Source organism: Chiroxiphia lanceolata, chromosome 21 (assembly GCF_009829145.1).
Source record: "Chiroxiphia lanceolata isolate bChiLan1 chromosome 21, bChiLan1.pri, whole genome shotgun sequence".
Lineage (NCBI taxonomy): Eukaryota > Metazoa > Chordata > Aves > Passeriformes > Pipridae > Chiroxiphia > Chiroxiphia lanceolata.
The window spans coordinates 1,110,584-1,132,600 of record NC_045657.1 but is presented as its reverse complement, the minus strand read 5'-3'; the positions used below and the strand labels follow the sequence as shown (position 1 = coordinate 1,132,600).

General features: G+C 44.9%; 1 protein-coding gene across 1 annotated transcript; it reads right to left on the bottom strand.

Annotated features, from left to right (window-relative positions):
- Positions 1-281: 281 nt before the first annotated feature.
- PSMB7 (proteasome 20S subunit beta 7) lies at positions 282-20,097 on the bottom strand. Its single transcript, XM_032707999.1, has 8 exons — positions 20,013-20,097; positions 19,762-19,855; positions 19,548-19,645; positions 19,063-19,203; positions 18,389-18,504; positions 12,213-12,271; positions 1,068-1,219; positions 282-447 (listed from the first exon to the last, which is right to left on the bottom strand). Exons 1-8 carry the CDS (start codon positions 20,072-20,074, stop codon positions 336-338), a joined length of 834 nt encoding a protein of 277 aa, XP_032563890.1. The 5' UTR covers positions 20,075-20,097; the 3' UTR covers positions 282-335.
- Positions 20,098-22,017: the final 1,920 nt, after the last annotated feature.

The following is a 22,017-nucleotide window of genomic DNA, read 5'->3' as shown; positions in this document are numbered from 1 at the left end:
AGGGCAGCAGTTCAGAACCACCACTGCTCATTGTTTTCATACCTTTTCCTGTTTCCATCAGGAAAAGAACATTCTATTAAATTAGAACTTGTCCAATGGGGCTTACACAGAGCAGCTTTACTCCTGCTGTTCTGCTCCTGGAGTGAGGTAACAAGGCAGCTGGTTTTCTGCCCTGCCCTCACCCACAGAGCTCTCAGAGCCCCAGCCCTGCAGGACAGAGCTGCTGCAGCTCTGCTGCTCGAGCCTCACCTTGGACAGAGCAGGAAGGAGCACCAGGCACAGACAGGGAGGGGGCAGAGCCTCTTTATTGGGCCAGACAGAGTCACAGCCGGAGCTCAGGACGTGTCCATGGTCTGCACGGTCTCGTCCAGCACCTCGAGCTCCAGGTGAGCCACGTTCTCTGTGAGAACAGCAGTCGTTCCTTTTGCACACTTGTACCTGCCAAACCTGGGAAAGAAATGGGGGAAAATTAGTCAGGAAGATGATACATGGGAAAACTTGCATTTAAATTTTACAGAATCACAGAATCACACAGAATATGTTGACTTGGAAGGGACACAGAAGGTCCAACCCTTAGCCCTGCACAGGACCATCCCCAAGAGTCACACCATGTGCCTGAGAGTTTTAGAACAGATCAGCTTTAGAAGTTTCCTACAAAAGTCCAAAATAAGTAAAGAACTGTGCCTACTGCAAAATCTAAGCTGACTGCACTAACTGACAAAATTTCAGACAAACCAGCAAGATTAGAAAACTCTGATTACAAAAAAAAAAAATTTGCCACATAACTGGAAAGGTCTTTACAGAAATCAGTGGTCTGGGCAGCAAAGACAAAACTCTGTTACTTCCTCAAACTGCCCAAAACTCAAGAGCCTGGTAAAACTGTGGCAGGGAAGAACTTGCCCTGTTCTCTGCATGTGCCTCTGCCAGCCTGTGTTCAGCTGCAGGTACAGCCACTCAACTCATTGGTTCTGTTCAGCTGCAACCCACCCACAGGTCAGAGATCTCTCTGACAAAAGCAGGACTCGCTGGGCAGAGCAGGGATCACACACAGCCTCAGGGTCACTCACCTGTCCCCCTTCTTGTTGGCCACGTCGTAGGGCCGGATGAAGTCCAGCTTGTTCTTGCTGATGACACAGATGTCGACGTTGCTGCCGGAGCCCAGGTCGTTGTAGATCCCGGCTGCGATGGCGTCTCTCACCAGCTGCTTGGCCTCCTCCTCCTGCAACAGTTCACAGGCTGTCACTGCCCAGGGCTGGCAGCTCCCAGGACCATCACCAGAGTGCCACAGGGCGTGAACAGGGGGGCTATCCAGGGACAAACCTTTACCCTGCCCATGATCCACCACCCAGGATGGATCAGACTTGCTAAAGACAGTGTGGGAAGCAAAACTCAAATTTTTATTTTTTTTTGTCTTAATGAATGGAGAAAATAAATTTTACCATTTTTAACTTCCAGGCTTCTGTGCACATGTACATTCCAGCTGCCTGTCTTGTGTGACAGCTGCACGCACATTAGAGTCACTGGAGTTCAGGTACAAGGCTTCCCCAGGTCAGGGCTATTTAATCAGCCTTTATAGCACCAAAATTATTCCTATGATTTTGCAGCATGGCTTGGTTTGCAAAATTCATCTGCTCATCCTAACAGGAGCTTTGGGATGGAGCAGCTCTGCACGGAGCTGAGCTGGAGACCAGCTGTAATTCCAGTCCTGAGCACAAATGCAGAGGAATTTAAAGAAACCTGCTGAAAACACTGGTCAAACAAAGTACTGCTGTCAAAATACTGCAATTAGTTTTTACTATTTAAGTGAAAAAGTAAAGTTTTGCTACAGTAATGGATGTGACTGAAACAGAGTTACTATTTAGACCTGAAACAGCCTGAACCAGAGTGCAACAGAGCCCACCCTACACAAACAACATTCACAGGAGTGTCTTTTGCATGGAAACATTTCAGGTTCATCTAACTATCCATCAGAATATCACACCAGACCTCTGATCATCACATTCTCACCACCACCACAAAACCACGACTGGTATTGCTGTGAGGCATCAGGAATAGAGTGTTGGTGGCACCGACAGCCTTCCCGAGTCGTTCCAGTGGCACTGGCTCCCTCTGCAGCTCCCAGCGAGGGCACGTCCTGCCCCTCAGCTGCACTGAGCCTGTGCCTGTGCCCGGGGAGCTGCCAGTGTCACCGTGCCAGGACAGCAGGCTGTGCCCACGGAGATACAGACTCGTATGTGCACACACACACACTGGGCTTCCAGCAGCCTCTCCAGCCCAAAGCAGTGAGACCCTTCCTTCTCTCAAGGGTGTGTAAGGAACTGGCTGCAAACACTGCCTGCTCCAGTACAGCAATAATAAATCAGCAGCACATCCCTGCACCCAGAGGTTTGGACCTGCTCTGTCCCAGGCTGTGCAGCAGGCACAGGACTGGAGCAGGACACGGCCTGCAGTGAACGACAGAAACAGCTGCAATTCCTACTTCATTCCCAGTTCCACCACTATTACTCTTTATAAAATAAAAAAAAATAAATTATGCTTCCTACTAAGCTGACTAGAACAATACAGCCATGCTGTAAAAATAATTCCTGTACCTTTTCTTCAGTGTTTTTGGCAATAAAACCATGATAAGCAAGTAATTCCTCACTCAACTGATAAAAGACTGATTTGTTGCAGACTAAGGGTATTTTAGTACTATAGTGCAAGTAAATAAAATGAACCAAAGAAGTGTGCATAGATCTGTTCTAAAAATTAAGTGGTAACAAAACCAGAATAATTTTAAGCTACATGAGTGTTAGTGTAAGAAAAGCAGTTTAGGAATACTACAGCAAATTGGGGGAGGTCTGTTCCATTCTTCCTTTTAATTTCATCTTTAAGACAACACGGTAAATCTCACAGACTCTTCTAATTTAAAATATATTTGCTTTTAAGAATGCACTCTATGAACCTGTTATCAAAATAATTCTAAAAATACTCATTAAAGTTCAATCAGCAGAGCAGAGCTGTAAGTGCACTGAGGCAGCCACTGCACAGAGAGGCTGTAACCTCAGCTCCTTCACTGCCAGAGTGCAGCCCAGTCTGTGAACCTGCAGGAATTGTCATTTTAGAAAACCCTGCCTCGGTGCTGTTTCCTGATCTTTTCACAATTTAGAAAGCTGGCCAGGACAGCCACAAGAAAAATCCTGCATGGAGTTCAGCAAGGACTGCTGTTTCCAGTCACAAAATAGGGGGCTAGCAGGAAACTGCTGACACAGGCTGAAGTACAGAGGCCTCAATGAGCCACTGTAATAATTAATCTTAAAAAACCCTAAAAGTTCAGAGTATATAAAAGGAGCACTTCCTGCTTTATGGTTGCAAAGACCAAGCTAACTGGGAATATCCTCCTGTGGGGCCCAGAGTGCTCCTTAAATGAGATTACAGCGAGTGATGAACTGTAGGGGCAGCGAGCAGTGACAAGCAGCACTTTATGGAGCGATCTGTCTGTCCCCATCACAGCCCACAATGTGTCCCTGGACTCCAATGTGCAGCTCCATTTACCTCGCCTGACAAATGGGCAGCGCTTGGCAAAGGCAGCGAGGTCCAGCTCCATGGTAATGGTCACCACAGCTGTGCTGGGGGAACAGACCCCAGTTCATTACACTGACCAGGAACGGAGCTTCCAAAGGGTGCCTGAGGAATAGGGCAGTAAAGGCTAAAATAAATAACTCAGCATGGAAGGCTAATCTGAAACGGTGTTTGATAAATTATTTATAACACAGACAATTGTCTGCATTTAATATTGGCGCTACTGGTAGCGTCTTTAAAAGATGATTTATGTGTTGTAATGCCATTAAGCTTTATATGGGCCCACTGCTGGCTATAAAGTCTGCTGAGATTTAGAGAATGAGTTTTAAACTGTCACTGCAACATCACAGTAGATAGAGGCTGTATTAAATCTTTACTTTAAACCTGTTATCTGGAGAGTTGCAGTTTGCAGACACTCAGGGCTGATGGATTACCTCTCACAGCTGCTCTGCCGCCAGTCCCACACAGCACCCAGGAGCAACTTTTACACATTATTCTTGTATATGACTTGAACCAAGTTTCTCTTAAGCAATTTCCAGACTTCAAGTGCTACTAGAGGAAAAAAGAGACTTTCCTACAGGAGATGAGGGTATTTCTACATTACATTAATACTGTCTTTACTAATAGCCTGTAAACAAGTTATCATTTTGCTCCAGCAGCACAAGGAGCAGCTGGAAGGGCTTTGGGAACATTATTTCTGCAACATTTTGTAGCTCCACAAGCGAGTTAAACAGAAAAGGCCTTTTTCAGATTTAAAAGCTCTAGAAATTATTTTTTTTTTCTAATTCTTACCAAAACGAAATGAATCCCTTCTGCAGGTCACCAGGATGCTGTCAGAGATGCAATACACACAGTGCAGTTCTCCAACAGCAATTCTTAGAAGAATTTGAAATGCAGTGCACTATCAATATTTGTATAACACGAATATAAGTAGGCAACTATTTTTGTAAAAATAAACAAATGCAAATACTCATCACAACAGTCCTTTAAAACAATGAAATATGCCCAAATTATATAATATAAAAAGTTGATCCTACTTAAAGTGAGAATCCCCAAGACTCCTATGGGAAGAGAAGGGAAGGAAAAAAAATCACAAGCTTCAAGAAGGACAATGATAATAAAAAAATAAATCCATAAAGGAGTGTTGGGAATTTGGAGGTAGGAAAGCAATACCTCCTGAAGGACAAAATCACCTCCAGAAGCATAATTAGACTTTGGGAGAGCAATCAGCAGAGCACAGGGTGTGAGAGGCTGTGGGGTGGAGATCAGCCCATAACTGTGAGAGATGCTCAGGTCTGCTCTAAGTCCAGAGAGAACAAATCTGAGAAGTACTTTGTGTTCCTTGTAGGGGGAGGTTGGAAAGCTCCAGCAGTCAGAATGGATTTGGCTGGACTGTGCTGGAAATGGGCTGTGACCTTCAAACCACTCAGAATTACAAGTCTTCCCCAAAAAAAGTGTGCATTCCCAGGGCTGCCTCAGAAGCAAGGAATGACACTCCTTGTCTCTTAGTTCTTGGTTTTTCATATTAGACCTATGCGTTTTATGTCAGCTTCATTGTGACTAAAGCTTCAGTAAATGTTTATTTTTCTAACCGTTTTCTAGTAAGAACTTTCCAAACAAACTGCTCTCTAGTCCCTAATTATTATTCTCAGAGACAACAGTTTTTTTCCCTGTTCCAAGGAAGCTGCCTGTGAGCCCAGGCTCATCCCCACCCCCTCTCTGATATCATACACCAGTATAATAAACCACGTTAATATTTCATACCAGGGTGAAATATGCTGGAGTATCAATTCAACATCTGCTGTCTTTAGGGTACTGGCATCCCGCAGAGACACTTTCAATTTGTAATTGAGTTCTATACTGAATTAATCAGCAGTTTATCTTTTTTAGTAAAATAATGTCTTCCCCACTAACCTGGATTTACATTAACAATTTATGTCAAATTACCTGCCAAGGCAAGGAACTTATATGATTCGGAACTACTATTCAATAACATTAGTTGCTGTATGTCATTCCCTACGTGGGGATTAGTACAATCCATATTCCCAATGACATGGAATTAAATTACAAGCTCCTCTCACAACTACGAGATTTCTTTTAATACCGTTCCCACACTCTGAACTAAGAACGAGTAGGAAAACTCATTTAATCCATCACCTGGATGCATATGGGTGAAGTCCATGGGTTTTTAGGGAACAGATTCTCAAAATGAGAACTCTCAGCAGTACCAAAGCAGTAAATCTCCCCTGGCACTGGGAGAGCCCCAGTTTGCTGTTCCCTGAGCTGCCCTACGCTCACACACCGACCCTCACCCCCGGGTATGCAAACCCTGCAAGAGACTACAGTGACAATTACCTGATATTGACAATTACCTGATATTACTGCAGATAAACAAATTAATAGCGAGCAGTAATGCACCTGGTTTCCAATAAAGCAAATCTCTGCTCATATGACTATTGCTTTACCTCTGACAAAAGGATGGAAGGGAATGAAGGTCAACATTTTATTTGGAAAGGAAGCCTTGGGCTTTCTGGTAATTTATCCTCCCTAATACACCAAAATGCTCCATAAAGCCCAGGCTGGCTCCCAGCTCTGCCTCATCCCCATTCCCTCACAGCAATTGCCCTCGGCCTGGCCGGCCCTCGCTGCGGGAGCAGCGCTCAGGCTTTGTGCCATGTGAAATATTTTCCAGTACATTTTGCCTGTGTTCTGCACTTATGGGAGATATACAAACTGGAACAATTTAAACTGGAACACCTGCTCCTGAGAAATGCATCAAAAATAATTACCTGTCCTCCCCCTACCCTGTGCAGTGAAATGATCTCTTAACACAGAGCCCTGCTTCTGGCCGGCTTGTCTACATTATTATGGACAAAGTTTAAGTGTTACTTTCATAAAGGTGAAGAAATTGTTGCTCTTTGTCATGCAGCAAGGCCCAATTTACACGGAGGCAACATTTGTTTCCCTCAGTACAGTCTGCAAACAGCACACTGGAAGGCAGCACTACTGGGTATCACTGGTAACTCAGACTGGTACTTGGGCAGCGTCCCACAAACTGGGCTTTGATCCCTTCAGAGGGGACACCTCCAAACACCTCACCTGCAATCCCAGCCACTCCACAGCACACCTAGCTGGCACACTCCAAATCAGCCCATGTTTCCTGTTTAATACCAGTTCCACAAAGGAAATCAATCCAGGGCACAGTTCTGTGAAAGATGAAAACTGTACAAACTGTCCAACGTGTCAGGCAGAAACCAGGTTACCAGAGGATAATTGTTATCTAACCTAAGAATAAGAAGCAGGTACGATAAGCCTTTATTTTCTGGCTGACTGTATGCACTAACACCTGGTATTTACCCATGAAAATCCGTGTCTGCAGGAGACACTAACACAGCTATGTCAGGAGAGCTGCAAAGTGCAGCGCCACGAGCTCTGGCAGCACGGAGTGGAGATATGCCACTAACAGGCTCAGTTCCTGTCACGGGTAATGAAACACCCAAGGCACACAAACACAAAGTCCTGCTTTCTGTTCACCCAGTCAGATTTCCCCCCCACATTTACTTAAATCTCGGTGTCTGACACCAGCAGGGGTTCGAGTATCTCAGGCAGGCTCTCCAGCCTAACTCCCCTAGTCTGGCTGATCTCCATTGTCTGCAGGAGCTGAGCCGACCCTCGCAGCGAGGGTGCCGGTCCCACAGTCATTAAGGGGTGTCAGCTGGCGGGATCGGCCACAGTCCCACACCTGAGCCCGTGGGGCACAGCCACCCTGATCTCCATCACTAATGAACACGGGCTCATCTGCAGCCTGTCACCCGCCCAGCCCCCCGCACACGCCGAGACAACACCGCCGAGACAACTATTGTTGAGGATTAGAGAGTTTTGACAGATTCCAAAAATAGCCCACTATTCCTGCCGGTGGTTAATAAACAAAAACAATTCCACCATATTGAGGGACAGTGGGAAATGTGAGCACAGGAACGTTTGAAGGATCTATGTGTCAGCTGCTTAGAAACGGAAGAAAGTGACATGTTTTCATAATATTCTGTATGTGCCTGATGCATTTTTAGTGAAATAAGAGGTACACAGTGAAAGCTGCATTCGGGCTACTTTGCACTTCGGTACAGCAAAGATCCCAGAGCACGTGGAGCATCCAGAGGAAAGGCTTCTCTGTGCCTCAGCTGCTTCACTCAGGGATAGGGGGATACTCACAAGTACCTCAAAAATCACTTCTCCCAAACCTGCCCACCAACCTGATCACCAGACTGCTCCCAACCCACGCTGGCTCCAAACAGGGGAGCAGAGTCATCACTGCAGAATGGCCACCAAAGCAAACCTGGCCAACAGGGGAAGGAAAACACCCCTCTAGTGGGACAGCAAGCTGTAGGTTTGGGGACAGCACAGCTGCTGCAGGGGAGAGAGCTGTGTTCCATGTGGAACACACTCAGAACAGTCTCCTCTGCTTTTCATCTGTTCATACCCTCCAGGGTATTTTTGTTTTCATTCAGTAACACTTGATTTCCTGCCACACTTCAGAAACGGTACAATAAATGACTGTAAATATCATCTCACATATTTGTAGTGATCTATCCTAGAAATAATTACTAACTATCTGCCAGACTATCTCCTTTCATTTTTTCCACCTATTCTATGCTCCTGAACTCATTACTCCAAGATTTACTTCCTTTTCCTTGCAATAGCTCTGCTTTCTGTGGCTTCTACTGGTCCTCATCCTTTTGGAGCCTCTTTTTATTAAACCTGGCTTTTTTGATGAAATACAGAAAAGAAATGAAGTTACAAGCAGCCTATTTCCTTGCTTAAACAAGAAGGCTACAACACAGCTCCACTGTGGATCAAGTAATTCTTCTACAGACAAAAAGCTTCTACTTTTCAAACACCAGAAATCAAATACCAGAATAAAATATATCCCCTCTCCCCATCTCCTGAGGAATTGAAGAGCCAGAGGATAGATAAACCCAGAATTCCAGCATTTAATTCTGTAGACACTTTTCTCCCCAGACCACGACGGTTTCCACATCCAGTATTTCTTTGTTATTGTTTAACACCAGAAGGCACAAACGCATTTGCAAAATGACTGTGAGGTTTAAAAACCACGTGGTGACTCTATTGGAAGAAAAATTGGCTGCAATGAAAGATCTGAGCTCAAAACACTCCATTAGATGTGCTGTTCTTCCACTTATGTTTTTTAAAGCAGATCTATAGCTGCCCACATGACAGATTAATATTGTTCCACAGTAGTTAGGTGCTTGGCATTACATTTTTGAAGCATCTACAGGCCTTGAGGGCTGAAAGTGTTCCCATGCTCAGCGATCTATAATGGTTCCTCCAGAGGCCAGCACTGGCTCCCCAGCGAGCCCTGCCTCCATAAATCAGCTGCACAAGTGGCACTGGGGGCGTCCCCATCCATCCCCATCCATCCCCTTCCATCCTCATCCGTCCCCATCCATCCCCTCGGCAGGGTGGGGGTGAGGATCAGCTCCCGGCACCGCAGCCAGGGAAAGGACCATCACAGTTGGCACTGACAAAGCATGTGCTACTTAAATCTGAAGACACACTAAGTCTATGGAAAAAAATACATCCTGCTGGTGTTAGCATGCCTCAGGCACTGGGAGAAGCTTCAGCAACTCATCTTCAAAAGGCAGAGAGCCAGGGCTCTAGAAACCTGCAAAAATTGGCTAAGCCTGCAGTCTTTTTTTTATTTTTTTTTTTTAGTTATTTTTTTTTTTTAGTTGAGCATCTTCAAAGTCTACAATTCTAACTGTAGGGCACAGCAGCTGCCACTGCAGATTTGATCCTCTCAGCTTTTGGCAGCTCTCAACTTGAAATTCTAGCAAAAGAATTTTTCAAGTTGCTATTATTGCCTGTCATGGATTTATAAATATTGTGCACTATCTGCTGTGGCATGGCTCTCCTGGGACACCAGTGCATGCCAAAAGCATAACAGAATGAAAAACAGTTCCTATTCTTCAAATAAATGCTAATTTTTTTTTAACTGTGCTCACACGATGCGTTTGGTGATCAGCTTCAATAGTACAGAATATATATCAGAGGCAAAAAAGCTGATTGTCTTTTCCAGTAGTATTCAGCTGCTACTTTCATTAAGCTTGTTTAATTACATTCCAGATGCTAATTTGCAAGTTGATACCAGAGGGTGCAGGACAGTTTGCCTTTGAATCATTTTTCTGTGATGTGATGGTCTTGAAGCACACCACTACCCTCCAGTAGCCCTAGGAAGATATTCTGACAATTAGTGCAAGAGAAAGGAGCATTGATCTTGACAGAAAAATAATAATTTTCTACCTATTTTATTAAATTAATCTCCAGGAATTTTAAGTTTATTTTCAATGCAATTTCATAGGAAGTTTTATGTAAAATACACATGGCATACTTCAGATTTAATTTGGATTTACTTCAATAGAAATATTTGTTATTTTGTTAATTTACTGTAAAAAAACCCCATATCTGACTTAAAAGGTAAATATTAACCTGGCAGCCATAACAGAGTATGAGGAAGTGTTTAGGAGTAGAATTGAGCTTTAGCACCTGAAACTTTGCTGGTTTGGTTAATACACTTCCTGAACTGCTATTAGATAGATATCAGATTATCCAGGAAAACCAAAGGAAGAGTTAAGGTACATGCAAGTCTCAAAATCTAAATATCTATTTCAACAAATTGGTAGGGTGCATTTCTGCATGCTTGCTATAACAGTGACTATCTGCTGCCACTTATGGTTGTGTGTGAAGACAGTTTAATGAGGATGACCTTTCTAAATAGGAAAATTTGGAGATTTACCAATTTTTGGTGCCTTTTCCGGTTGCTCTTACACAGAAAATGACTTAAAATACAAGCTTGAAAACTAGCTGAGAATCAGATGAAAATGTGAGTTGCACAGCACAGCTCTTTGCCATTTGTATCTCTGAAAGAGGACTGTTGTGCTGTAGCTGTTGATTCCCAGGATTTGCAGTCCATGTTTTCAGTGGAACAGCACACACACCAAGTGCACAGTCACCCAGGAGGCTGGAAAAGGAGACTGCCATTCTTACAGCAGCGTGAGGGGAGAGGGGAAAACACAGAGTCTTCCTCTCTGGAGTGGCTCTATCAGCCATCTGCTGTGACGCTCCCTCCCCAAGACACTCGAGTGCCTACCAAAAGGATTCCAGTATTTCTGGTAACATTTATAAATACACTGAGGACCAGAAGCCCAGAGTCTTCAGATACCACCCAAAACACCGTGGCAACACAGGAACCCTGATCCTCCTGTGTGTCCAGAACTTTGCACACCTACAGCTACTGCACAGGTACTGACAGGAGAGGAGCCAGGGCCAGGGGGAGTTGGAAAACTGCTTCTTACCAACACTTCAGCAATTAACTAATGCAAACTTCTCAAAACAAGGTGGGGTTTTTTTTTTAAATCAACTGGTATTAGACATGGTGCCTCATCAGGACAGGTGACAGGGTACAAGAGATCACTTTACATTTTAATCTATCAGCTTTATAGAGAGGAACTGGGTGGACTGATGGGACCATCACCCCAAAACACAGTGCACTTGAAGGGGAGGAACTGACCCACAGCAGCTGCAGAACAAAAACGAGGAGCATTGGAAGATCTCTGCTGATGCAAATAAACTTCTTCCTTTTCCACATTACTCAGGGATACTGGAGAGCTGCAAGATTTATCTGCATTTTAGACTGAAATGATTGTGACTGTTAGTGTTACAAGTAATTTTTAATGGGTTCAATTTTCAATTTTGTGTTAAATTCTCGTTTTTCCTTTACTGTGGAATTATTAATCAATTGGAATGAGAAGAAGTGTTCACAGAGAGTCTGAAGAGATTAATGTGGTTTAAGAGGGCTTGACATTACTGAGGCATTTTACAAAATAGAGTTACAGAAAGCCCTTTAATTGCTTTGGGGTTATTTTCATCAATCGTGGGTCTGGAGACAACTGGATTTTCAGGGTTTAGTTTAGGAGCACTGAACATGGTGTAACCAAGTGTAAGGAAATACTACAGAAAATAAAAAAATAATGCACTGCATCCCTTTGTAACTGAACAGCTTGTTCTGATCTTATGACACTCAGATTTTAGCTCTCCTGAATGATTCTAACAACCAATCAAACATTTTTCAATTTTTATCAGTATCAGCAGCAAAACACAAAACCCACAACCTTAAGAGTCTTCTGATAACCAGCTTTCAATAGATGTTAAATTGCAGACACTAGTTCTGAACATACCAAATCAACCAGGATTGTTTCATGTACTACTTGAACACTTTTTGTAGCATTCTCTTTTCAAGACTGAGAGAGAAGGACTGACTGATAAAAAACCAGCAATATTGACTGTGCAAGGGCTGGTAAATTCCTGAAGTCAACTATAACCAGTAAGCTGTAGGTTTTTAAAGCTTTCATCTACATTAAAAGCACACGTTTTTCCATACAGAAATATAGCTTCTTGCAAATTTATTTTATCCATCAATTTTTACAACTTTACAGTAAGCTGGCACTAGTATATTTTAAGTGCAGCAAAACTAGAGCAGTTTTAACTTCTTTAAAGCTTCAAACCCCTTAAATTCTTGTGATCACAGGGATTACTGAGGGAAGAAACAGTGAGATTTAAAACCCCAAGATTCTTACCTCCATGTCGGGTTTGTACTTATCCTCGAACACTGCCATGGCTGCCAGCGACCCAGAACCTGTGGGGACAACATCAGGACACTCCTTTAGTGGAGTTACACAGGGTATTTTTTGAGAGAAAAGTATAACCCATTTCAGCAGCAGAGACCAGAGTGAAGCCCAGCTCAGCTCACCACACTCTCAAGTGTCTGTGCTAAGGCCAGCTCCTAACTGAAGCCCAGAGGTGCAGCTTGTGTGCACACACTCGGCACGGTCCCACCCTGAGAGCCCTTTCCTTCTGACCAGTCTGAACATCAGATATGAAGATGAGGTTAATGGAATCCCTACTCCAGTGCTCCTGCCTTGCTCCCGTGCCTGCCCTTGTGAGAGGGGATGTGGGAATGAGGAGATGGCTCCGACCCCGGCACTGTCACCCTACACGTGGGGTGGGTGACCCAGCCATGGGAGCAGGGCAGGGGCTGCTGCCACCAGCTTATTTCCCCCAGGAACTTGGAAACAGCCTGTTGTGCATTTCCTCTGTGCCATTATTTTTACATTGAACAATAACAGCTGAACAAAGTGACAGAGATGAAACCATGAGTTTAATGTTCCTTCTCCAGAAGGGAGGAGGTGCAAATGCAGCCATGGAACAGGAGCCACCTCTGCCCAAAGCACTGGGACTGCAGGGTTATAAATGGGTTTTCCATGAAATAATACAAAAAGCAGGATGACACTATCTGAAACTGTAAACTTGCTTTGTTCAGAAAGAGTGAGCCTTCAGGAAGATTATCTTGTCTGTCTGTGGCCCTACCCATATTTCAGAGAACACTACTTTTGGGGAGTGAATAAAGTTACCTGCAATTTTTTACTCCAATTAGAAGATTTTTTGGCATTTATTACTTTTTAACTTGTTTTGCATACTGCTATCTGTTTAGCTGGGTCACAGAGAAAGCCATATTTCCTATTTAAAATGATTTGTGTATATCGCTTGACCACCTCAATGGTTTAGTGAAAGCAAAAGGCAGCGATTAAACAGTTTCAAATGAGGTGTCCTGCTGATTTTATCAAGTCTGCTGAATGTATAATGAAAAAGGAGAAGCTGACAGTGACACTGTTGAGAAAATACAGACTACCTTAGCTGAACCATTTAAGGAGGTCCAATTATAGATCAAATTTAAAGGGTTGAAACAGCAGATTTACAGACACAAATCAATGAACATGGTAATCCCGATGAATATGACAGATATTCCTGTTACAGAATATTGCTGTGGTTGAGGATCATTACCTTTACAGTACCAAATACATCACATCTAAAAGCAGTAGGACACTCTAAGTGTGTACTTGTATTACAGGCAATGACTATTCATTTACACCTTGGAGCAATACACAACTCCATTTTTTAAATGCTGAAACTGGGAATAAAACGGATTTTTAAGCAGAAATGAACTGCTGATACAAACAGCTGATATCACAGAGCAAATCACAAATAAAAGGAATTTTACTGATCCTTCAAACAAGGTCAAAATAAGGTGGGGGCCAAAACAAATACAGGACCTGAACCATAAAATAATAATTCTTCTGGAATGACACAGGAACATTTCTAATGAGGAAAAAAAATATCTGAGCTATGGTCTCAAACCAAGCCCACATTCTTGCTACACTCAAATGAAGGCCTACTATGAGCAGAAAGGAAATCCTCAAAGCTGGGAAACAATCTTACCCTTGGAGAAGGGTTATTTGACAAAATTAGAGTGCAAAGACTAAAAAATATGCAAGAATGAAATATAAAAGGTATAAATGCACAATTTGACTGAAATTAATATATTAGCTACTGAGCTAAGAAAAAGTGGTCTTAATTTCTTAAAAATTCTACTGACATGTAAAAATTATTGATAACACGTGGCTCAGGCTGGATTAATTCCTCCAGCTCCTTTTTAAAATAAGTTCCCAAAAGAACCAATGGGCAGGAACTCAGCAGATTTAAGGGAAAAAGAAAAAATAAAAAGGCGGGGGAACCTTATGTTACAGCACATGAAATCCTTTATACATAAAGAATTACACTTAATTATTTATCCCACTATGTTACCAAGACACAATAAATGCCAAATCCAGTATCAGCTTTATATAACTAAATACAGACAGTCCTACAATGTAAATTTTCAAAGAGTTGTTGGAAGTCTTAACTTAATTAAACCTACATGTAGACATTTACATCTGAAAACCCAGATCCTAAGGAGGTTCTAACAGAACAGGAAGTAAAGCTGGAAAAGCTGAACAGACTCGTTTGCTTTTTTCTCTGGTGCTTATAAATCCCAAACATAAGCTTTATAAGCTTGCAGTTAAAAACTGCCTTAGCAAAAGCCTCCCAGCACAGCTAAGCATTCTCTGACAGAACAGATTTTATCTTAAACAGCACAGTGAAAATTCTTCACTGTTCCCAGCACCAGATGTAAGCCCGGGGTGTTCACAGCGATGGATGAACACTTCCCGGGGTCTCCACCAAGACAAACCATGTGCTGTTTGCCCACAGAGATGGGACCTGCAGTGTCCTGCTGGCACACAGACATCCCCCTGTGGCACAGGAGGCAGGGCAGGCCCCCTGCCCTGCTGGGGCAGGCACAGCCCCTGGCATGCAGGAGTGCACAGCAGCCAAGGACAGTCACTGCCCAGAGGGGCTGCGACCCCACTGTCCCATCACACCGACTGCCCTCTCCTTGGCAAACTCCACAGTGTTCCAAGTACTTCAACTGCCTTGTGAAAGCTGCATTGTAACAGGAGAGCAGGCAATAAAATCTGGGAACTTAAGTAAACACTGCAATAAGGTTTTCTTATTGCAGTTCCTATAAAAACACAGAAAACTTGGATATTAAGGGTCTATGGAGAACTTGTTTGTATGTGTGGAAACAGCTGCTCTCTTGTCCGTGCACTCGCACAATAATTCATTTTTAACAAGCATGTTTTGCCTTTATGTAGAAACAAGCTTCACAATTCCCAAACATAATGTCTGGAGAAAGATAAAATCCAAACACAGCAAAACACCATCCATTAATTAGGGATGGATTTCCCACCTCATACACACAATAACTGATTTAAGTCACTGCCAGCAGTGCCAAAGGTGCAGCAGTTCAGCCTCAAATCTGCCAGAACCTTCAGGAAAGCTGTGCAGTAACATGTCCTTAAACAGTGTCTCTACCTGAGCCCAGATTGGAGAGACACCAAACCAGGTGTTTATCTTAGCTAAGATTTCAAACTGAAGTCAACACACAGCCAATGCAGAAATAGGAAATTTCCTTTGTTGGACTTTTTTTTTTTTACATGTTTAAAGTTTCTCTCTCTCTGCTGTGCATGAGCAGTAAGGATTAAAACAAAGAATAATTGGTAAAGTTATCATTTATTTCTATTATATAACATTCAGGGAAAAAACCCTTTCAGCTGGATCTTCAAAACCCATTAACTGCTAGGAATGGTTACATTTAACACCCTTGGAAACACAACCATCAAAAGATGCCATTTCAATTCCAAAGAAATTTTTTTGCATACATTTTCAGTAAGCTGCACTTTAGAAACAAATATTCAGGAAGTATTAATCTAGTATTTAAATATATAAAAATATTGGCTGCCAAGCAAATTCTAAAGAACTACAGAAGCTGAGAGGTAAAGCCCCATTCCAAGACAAATGCCTTTCAGTCTGATGACTGGCATGAAACAGGTATGTTATGAGACCATAAGAGAATTTATTGTTTTCTGAAGTAGCATTGGTCATTTCCTGAAATTTCACAACGAAGTTATTAAATTTCCTGGATGCAATTGTAATAAATTCACTTTAAAAATACTGTCTGGTCCTCACTTGAGCAGTTGTACCACTTCAGTAGTGATTTAAAGTGAAAGATAATTATTGATACATAGCAAAAAAATCCAGCTGACAGTAATTTTCACTGTGTTTTGTAACTGCAGGAGCTTTTCTAAAACAGATGAACTGGATCTTTTCAGCAGAACCTTCACTGAAGACAAGTTCTTATTGCTAAGTACAGTCCATTTCCTCACCCAAGGACCTGTTTGCTACCCCACCTGCCACACTGGAGGATGTGCAGAGCCTTGAGAGAGCAACGTTTAGCACTTCCTAATCCATCACTGCCAGGGCTCCCTGACAGGGCATTTATTCACACACACTCATTGTTATTCAATTTGCTGTTCATCCCAGGTAAAAATTCCGTGATCTCCGCAGCCCCACGGACTGGGATCATTTTTCAGCCGGATCCTGGCTGGGGGCTGGCTCCCAGCAGTGGGAGTGCTTGCTCTGCAGCACGACACTGCCAGTGCATGAAGAGCTGATTTATGAATATGAAGCACCACTGGCACCAGGGGAGCAGCTCCAGCCACCAGAGACTCCCGAACACTCCGCCTGCTTCCGAAAGCTCAACTACACACTCCAAGTGCTTTAATTTTATGCATGCATTTCATTATAAGTCTTGGCCAGAAGCTTTCCTAGACAAGCCAAGCCATCAGACAATCTTGCATCGTTTGCTGAAATCCAATTTTGTCCTTTGTCAGCATAAACAGTTTAATTTGATGTTCTCACTCCTGAGTAAGCACTGAGTACCTTTTAAATTTCCCTTGCAAGGCAGGACACCACTCTGTCCATCCACAAACTCCAGCACACCAAAATAAAATCCAATCTCTCAATCTCCTTTCCTATTTAATACTGAATTTCCAGAAGCTAACTGGCCAAAGATACCTACCCTGATTTAAACAAACTGCCTTTAGAACATTTGGGGGAAAAAAACAACAAACAATAGATCAGGCTAAATAAGACTGAAATACAATTCCAACTGCTGTCTATGATTTGACTTTTGATAGTTTTTCTGCTGTCTCGATTCTGCCTTTTGTCTATATGCACAAGCTAATTTTTTATTAGCTTATAATAAAATAAGCTAATTATTTTATAAATTATAAATTATCTCCTAGTCACTCGAGGAAGTATCAGTGCACCAGGAGTGGGAAGGTAGAGGACACTGATGCTGAGAAGGGCTTTGTCTGACAGTGTGACCAAAAGGAGCGTGTGAGCTCCAGCCAGGCCTGGTACTGCCAACAGCAAATCAAAGTTTAAGCTACAAGGAACTTAATCCATTGATATGCTACTTCCCACTCGTTTGAACTTAGCCTGCTACTGTGTTATTTTTGCGGAGGGAAAAGAGGAGCGGCCAGGATGTTCAGAAACGCCACTCCGGTACTAAAGCAGGAAGGTCACCGTGTGCCCATGGCTGGCTCCAGGGAACGCGCGGCAGCTCCCGGTACAGCTCGGCCGTGCAGTCCGTGGTGCCGGGAGCGGGGCAGGTCCGTGGATGCGGGATCCAGGGGAGCGATCCCGCACAATGCCGGCACGTGACCGCGCGGGCCGTTCCCGGGGCAGCGGCGCCATCCCGCGGCCTCCCGCCGCCACTGCAGCGCTAATTGCACCGGGTCATCAACCGGGGCTCATCACACGGGCACCACTGCAGCGCTAATTGCACCGGGTCATCAATCCCGGCTCATCACATGGGCACCACTGCAGCAGCTCCAACAGCCCACGGAGAAACACACCCCTCACCCCTCCAGGAGCACCCTACCGAGGTGTTTGATCCGGAGGTGCCAACCAGGCGCAGAAAAAACTAACAAAAATCTATGAATTTACGCCTTCCCATAGCAGAACCAGCATAAAAGCTGCCCCAAGCATGGGGTGAATCTGATTTACTAATCTGACACACTACAACCTCAGATCAGTTTTCTGATACGTTTATTCAGTCTCTCCATCACACTTCCATGGTTCTACCAAAAACAAGCTTCCCTTTAAAACTGCCCGAGCCTTCCAAATGAAACACAAGTTCCCCAAGTGAAATTTACATGAACCACAAGTCAGGACTACATGCAAACCACGCTTCTGAGGAATTTTTTTCCTTCAGTAAGTTTTTGGGATTCCCACAATTCTCACGCGGGGAACACACACAGCAAAGCTCCTAACACCAGCTTTTCAGCAGCTGAGAGTTAAACAGTATGCCAGCCCGTGTTTGTAAAGAAACAGAACAGTGCCCCCACTTCATAAACGCAGGTACAATTTTATCTTTGAAGTCTGAGGCCCATACAGCTCTCAGCAAACAACGGAGTTCAAATAAAAGCACTTTAAATACCAGTTTGAAGTGTTGCCCCGTGCTGTCACTCACCCATGGTGACGTAGGGCAGCTTGTCAGTGGATCCGTGGGGGTGGATGCTGTACAGGTGAGGGCCCGTCACGTCCACTCCCCCCAAAACCAGGGCAGCGCCGATGTAGCCTTGGTACCTGGGAGCAAGGTTTGTCTGTGAGTCTGAAACCCCACAGTACAGCTGTGGTTCTGTTTAACACAACACAGGCACTGGAGAACTGCCCCACAAATACCCAGTGTAGCTCTGCACTACACAGGCTACTTCCACCAGCTGGGAGCAATAAATTAAGAAATTTAGGAAAATACAGTTTATTTCAGTGTCCAGCAGACATTCTGAAGCAGTGTTTCTATTGCAAGTCACATAAAACTCTCAATTCTACAAGCCTGCACATTACAGCATTACCGGCCCAGCCATCTCACCAAAGGTACCCAACAGTTCTTCATGGGTGTGATCAACAGCCTATTAAATTAATACCTTTCTATTTTTGCCATGTGATCACTGCACCACGACACAACTATAGTGCCAATTCTCCAAAACTTTGATTTCTCTTCCATCTCAGTTCAAAAGCCCACGAAACAAAGAGCAATTACAAAGTCTCGTTATGAAAGGTAAGGAAGCTGAGGGAGGATGCTCCTTAAGCATTACTTAGTGGTTTTAACAGCACTGTTAATAAACAAGAAGCCCACTCAGTTACCTGAACAGCATCTGCTTGAGCATCCTGTTGGCCGTGACAACCCTTGGAAGTCGTCCCGTGGACAGGGAGTGGAGCTCCAGGTTGGAGGAGATCAGCTGAGTTGTCATCTCAGTGTCTGCAGCTGTTCCAGCACCACAGCAACTGAAAAGCATCATGAGCAAGTTAGGAAAGGGTGGGGAGGGCAGGGGAGGCAAAAGTCTCTATGCTTTATGCAACAAATAGAAATTTTCTCTTTGTAAAATTGAGGAAATTAAGTTCTCATCCAGTCAGTATTTTCAGAGCATGAGACAAGATAGCCTGCTTAAGTGTAAATAGAAACCCACAAATCTTCAAGCCTCGCTAATAAATTATTGTTTTCAAGCACATCTTCACATTTGGTGTTAGCAAAGGACAGAGCTAAAAACCCCAGTACCATTACCAACACCATCACACAGTAATGGACACAATTAACCATTTATTACATAACGAACAATATCAACACTTACTAGATATTGGGGGAAATGAAGTGTATTTTTGAACAGTTCTTGTCAGCAACAACCATCCCCTCTGTTGCTCTCGTATCCGCTCCCAGGACGATGCCATCCTAGAGGAAGGGAGAATTATTCCCGCTCTCCACAGGGCCGTTCCCGGGGGCAGGGGGGTGACTCAGCAGCAGTGGCCGAGGCCTCTGGGGCCCGGCCTCGCCCCCGCCCGCCTCACCTTGAACACGATGCCGGCGATGGTGGTGCCCGTCTTGCGCGGCGCGGGCACCCGCAGCCCCTTCTGGGCGAGCTCGGCCTCCAGGAGCGAGTTCCTGCAACACAGCGGAGTGAGGCGGCCGGAGGGGTCCCCCGCGCTCCCCGGGCCCGCTGCCCCGGCCCGCTCCCCCCCAGCCCCGGGCCGGGCCGGCCCCGCTCCCCCCGCAGCCCCGGGCCGGGCCGGCCCCGCTCCCCCCGCAGCCCGGGCCTCACCGCGCGCAGTTGTCGAAGCTGAAGCCGCCGGCGGGCGCGCTCAGCACAGACACGGCCGCCATGTTCCCGGCAGGGACGGGCGCGGCCCGAGCACTTCCGGGGCAGCGCCGCCCGCCCCGCCCCGCCCGCGGCGCGAAATGGCGGCGGGGCCCGGGGGGGCCGCGAGGGGCGGGCGTCGGGAATGGGGGAATCGTAAAGGCTGGAGCAGACCCTTGAGATCATCTAGTCCAGCACTGCCACTGTAACCCCCAAAGCACTCCCCCCCATCACCCAGCGCCACCTCCAGACGTCTCTTGAACACCCCCGGGGTGGCAGTTCCAGTGTCTGAGCACCCAAACAGTGAAAACATTTGTCCAGCATCTAATCTGGGTCTGCCCTGTCTCAGCCTCTCTGTAAAGCTCTAATGTATCCATAGAGAACAGAACTTCTGGCTACATCTGCAGAAAGGTTGTGCTTTAAAGCAAGGCAGACAGGTAGTGAGAATTCTCTGAAATCTACCACATATCTAATGTGCCTTCTAGGTGTGTAAGTGCCTGAAATTAAAAAAACTGTTGATTAAAATAAGTTAATTTTTTTTTGTTCCATACGTTAGATGTTAATTACATAGGGCTCTTTCTCTTGCAGAACAACACAACGTGAGTAGCTCATTGGCTTCTTGCCTAAAGGAAACTTTCTCCGAGTGTATAAGTATTTTACCAAGGAAGCATCTTCCTTCTCGAGGCAGTTCGTGCTTGGAACACGATGTTGTCGCAGTAGGTGCCGTTGCTGAGAGGGGCTCCTGTGTTCATTCCAAGAGGAACGGTGGCTCCCACACCAGCGGCGGCTCAGCCGTGGTGCAGCTCCCTCTGAACAGCACCCACTCAGCAGGTGGCCCAAAACCAAAACTGGGGTCCCGTGTGTCCCCCCAAATCTGCATCCCTGCAGCGTCCCTCCAAATTATTGAAAAATGAATTTCCCTCACCAGGGTGCTCTTCAGGTGAAAGTAAACAAACAAAAGTGGTGGGGTGGGCAAAGCTACTGGGCAATGTCTACTTTTCCCTCCAGTGCTCAAAAATACTTGCCAATGTGAGAGAACAAAAACAGCCACGGGGATGAAAACCAAACTCCAGCCTCTTTCTTGACTGTGCCAAAAAAGCTACCAGACCACAAAAGACCATCTTTAAGATAAACATACAGAGAACCTGCACTCTGCACCCTGTTCTCCCCTTCTTTCAACCCTTGGGTAACTGCAGTCCCATGTTCTTGTACACCAATAAGGCTGGGAAGCTGTCTGAGAGACAGAATATCCTGCTGCCAGATGCTCTTTTTTCATTCTAACACAGTTGTTTTTCTCTTCACTTGATAAAGTTAAAATAAACAGTCTCTGGGGTGACTTACAGGCGTCAAAATTGGATTGGCATACAAACTGTAGAGCAGTTGGTGGTGGGGAGTCTGGGGAAAAGGAAACAGCAGGTTTTAGCTAGAGGGGACAACAGCTTTATTTCCCTCTTGGTCCTTGACAACTAAGCAGATGTCCTGCAGTTATTGTTTTACCTTCTAGTAATATAGAGCCTTTCCGGATCCTCCCAGGTACACGACTGGCTCTCTTGCAGATGTGCAGGTACATCTCTTCCCTGGTTCAAAGCCACCTGAGTGCACCACTAGCTCCATCTATTGCTGGTTAATGGCTGGCTGGGAGTCAGACAAGGCCTTGTTTCTCCCTCTCAGCTTCATAGGATACCTTTTTCCAGTCCCGTTTATGTGGATAGTCATAAGATTTTCTCTGATCATCTGACATGGGCTTTTTCCACAGCTGTTGTGCTGTGAACTTTGTTCCTGGGTGATGCCCTTTGCTGTAGACATGGGTGTCACCTTTGTGTCCTTCAGAGCCCTGCAGTGCAAATGTCACTAAACCCTGACAACAACGATGGTAGTGGGGCTGTCACTGGGCATAACCTCTGTCACTGGGCACCCACTGTGCCGGGCTGGAGGGGGCACAGTGGGGTGGTGCTATCCTGAAGAGCTT